Below are 3,281 nucleotides of genomic sequence, written 5' to 3'. Positions count from 1 at the left end.
AAGTAAATGTACTTAGTTACTATAAACCTCTGCTAATTAATAACTATTTAATGTAAAAATGATGGTGATGTTAGGGTTTATCAACCAGCCATAAAAGTTTGGAAACTGAAACTGTTCTAAGATGACAGGAAGACGCTTTGGTCTATTTTAAGACTCGCATAGTCAAAATGAAAGTCTTCATAAAGCTGTGTACAACAGTCAAAGGTTACATTTAATTGTTCCAAACTTTTTTTATTAATATTATTATTATTATTTTTTACAAAAACCCATTTCAACATGGCAAAACATCCTTTGAAAGACTCTTGGTCTCAGTTATGTTGGAGCTGTGCAGAATGTGGAAAAGTGAACAAACTGTGTAAGAAAACAACTTTGTGTTCGTGATCAATACTGATACCGCAGCATAAAGACTGCGATAATGCAATTAAATAATCTTGTCAGTACCGTTAAGTTGATAGGTAAACAAAAAATGTTTACTGCATTAGGCTAAGGAAGCACTAGGCCAAAATAATGCCACTGCCATGACTCGTTTTTAGGATTTTAGTTAACTAATGTTCTTATAAACWATCGTTTAATCCACGTCAGCGCTTGTCACCGCTTCATAGCCTTTACGCTACGCTGAGATTAACTAAACATGCTAACAAAAGAAATCAAGAAATCATTAGTAAATCTGGGAAATAAAGCACATTTCCCAAAACGWATCTTCCTACAACCAATGATGACAAGTTGCTGTGGTGCTTTTGTGCAATAATCCATTATAAAAACTCTCCTGTTACACAAAAATATTGCACTCTGCAAATAAGAACTTGCAGAAAAGAAGAAGAAAAAATAAAACCACCARATAGCATATCTCAGCACTCGTGCTGCAAACAACGGTCAATCCACTCCACGTGTGCAGGTCAGGTCCCAATCACCACGCCGATGGTTCTGTTGTGGCCTCGCCCCTCTCGTTAAACACGCAGGAACGTGACCTCCGGCGGAACATGTTGGCCCCGGGGCCCTTCCTCCGAGTGATGCGCATATAAATGTCAGAGTGCAGGAACCTGGGATACGAGTCTTTCTTCATCAGACTGAAGACTTTCATCTGGGCCGCCTCAAAACAGCTTCTTGTCGGGTGTTCCATGTTCTTCTTGACGGCCGTCTTGGTGTTGTAGTCGATGTTGACCTGAGGTAAAAGAACGTAGAACTTAATCCCAACTGACAGATGAAGACAATAATGATCATTTAGCAACTCTTTTCTCTGAAGCCCATTAATCCAGGACCTGATGTTGTTCTAATCTGCAGAAACCTTGTTCCACGAAGAGAACCGAGAACAAAATAAATGTTACAGCTGGCTCATTAGAGTCACCATGGTAACTGCACACATCCTGACGGCACTCTTAATAAGGCAGGCAGGCAGAAATGAAGACAGGAAAGTAAACCTGTATATCTGCATTGTATTGTTTTTTTTAGAAGCATTGTTTTTCTCCTAATCTGTCAGGATTTCTTTAATCCAATTTCTTGTCCTCATTAATTGGGTGTTATTGTTGTATTTATGTTGTTCTATTTTACTGGTTTTTAAGCATCATGGCCAGGGGACTACACATGAAAAATATCATTTTGACTTATTCTGCTTTTAATTAATTATTTTTTTTACCTATGAATTGTCATGTGTATTAACTTTTATTAAAATGCACTTTTAAATAAACAACTGAAATAAAACCTGTGAAAAAATAAGTTGAGTAGTAAAACAGCCAAAACATGTGCTTTTCAAACATGTAGTTTTTATTTTATTGTGAATAATCCATTTTATTTATGCCATCTTTCCACACGAGTCTGTGTTTCATGTGGTCAGAACCCTGACAACATTTGATACTCATGAACCCAAAGGTGTTGTGATTTCTTGTAAATTAGAACTGTTTAGACTACACAATCATTGGGCCTCATGCAACGGTGCGCAGCGCTGCCGCTTCTTTTCTGGATCTCTGACAGACGGACTTCAGTCTCTGAACTCGTAAAGTTCTTTTTAATTTTCACTGTCATTTTTCATGAATGAACACTTCCTTGTATCTGAGGCAGGAAACATAYCCTTATATGGTGTTTTTGGGGTGGTAATTATGCTAATCTCCTCTCGCGTGCACGAGCAGCTGGATACGAACAGGTGGAATTTACGCAGCTCATTTACACACTTTTCCTGAAGATAGAAGAGTTTGTTGAATCTGACGTGACATGTTCGTACGAACTCTTTGTACGAACAAAAGTAAGAGAAATTTAGGATAAGAATACGAACATGTTCTTGCATGAGGCCCAATATTTTCCTCCTCCTGTTATAACTCCTGTTGTGGAAACATGAAGCAGGTCTGTTCCAGTGGCTCTGGAATGCTCTGACCACGCAGGTTCCACAGACTGGTCCGAGTCAGCAGACTATGGTAAATATGAGATCCTTGTTCTGGATGTCATGGGGCCAAAACTTCCTCAGATTCCTGTTWTCTGAGGAATGTGTGATCTGCAGTTGCATTACTCCTGTTTCACGATTTCTTATTGTCTTTATTTCTCTTTTATAATAAATGTCATAAAATAAAACTGACTTGCTTCTTGAGTCTACTCTTATGTCAGAAACACCGTTAGTGTCTACAGTGGTAAGTTAAAAAGACAACAAAACATCTGAGCTCAAGTTTAATGGGAGTCAATGAGAATGTGGGAGTACGRACTCTGGATTCTGAAGACAACTGTAAAATCATAACAGTGAGCAACACACTGTGTGAAAAATGATACAATGGCTACATTAATGATGTATAGGCTGCATAAGATGTGGAAAGATTGTGGGCATTTAAAGAGTTCGCAAATTGTTTTGGAAAGTTTCAACATCTCCAAAGCTGAACAGAAACACAATATAATATATAAAAAAGCTCTAACTGAACCTCCAACTCGGTCTTAGTCAGACGCCAAAGAAAAGAGATGGGTCTTCAGCAAAGATTAAAAAGCCTCAACAGTCTCTGCTGACCAGAAAAGGCAGACTGTTCCACAGCTTTGGAGCAGCTTTTGCAAAAGCCCGGTCACTTCTAGATTTCAGTTTGGATCTAGGAACATCTAACAGAAACTGGTTGGTAGACCTGAGTGCTCTGACTGAAGTGTAAATGTTAAGAAGATCACATAAATATGACGGGGCAAGACCATTAAAAACTTTAAAAGCCAACAATAAAAACTTAAAATCAATTCGCAGGTGAACAGGAAGCCAATGGAGAGAAGCCAGGACCGGGGTTATGTGTTCATGCTTTTCATATATATATATACATATATATATA

The 3,281-nt window shown here is 38.2% G+C and overlaps 1 protein-coding gene across 1 annotated transcript in view; it reads right to left on the bottom strand.

Annotated features, from left to right (window-relative positions):
* Positions 1-270: 270 nt before the first annotated feature.
* rgs18 (regulator of G protein signaling 18) overlaps positions 271-3,281 on the bottom strand; it is a gene marked incomplete at its 5' end in the record, with an annotated part of 13,700 nt that continues 10,689 nt past the window's right edge. The window contains 1 exon segment of the mRNA XM_014021709.1: positions 271-1,162. Coding sequence (XP_013877163.1) covers positions 908-1,162 — 255 coding nt within the window.

This window comes from Austrofundulus limnaeus, unplaced genomic scaffold, assembly GCF_001266775.1.
Source record: "Austrofundulus limnaeus strain Quisiro unplaced genomic scaffold, Austrofundulus_limnaeus-1.0 Scaffold302, whole genome shotgun sequence".
Classification (NCBI taxonomy): Eukaryota; Metazoa; Chordata; class Actinopteri; order Cyprinodontiformes; family Rivulidae; genus Austrofundulus; species Austrofundulus limnaeus.
This window is presented reverse-complemented; position numbering and strand designations above follow the sequence as displayed.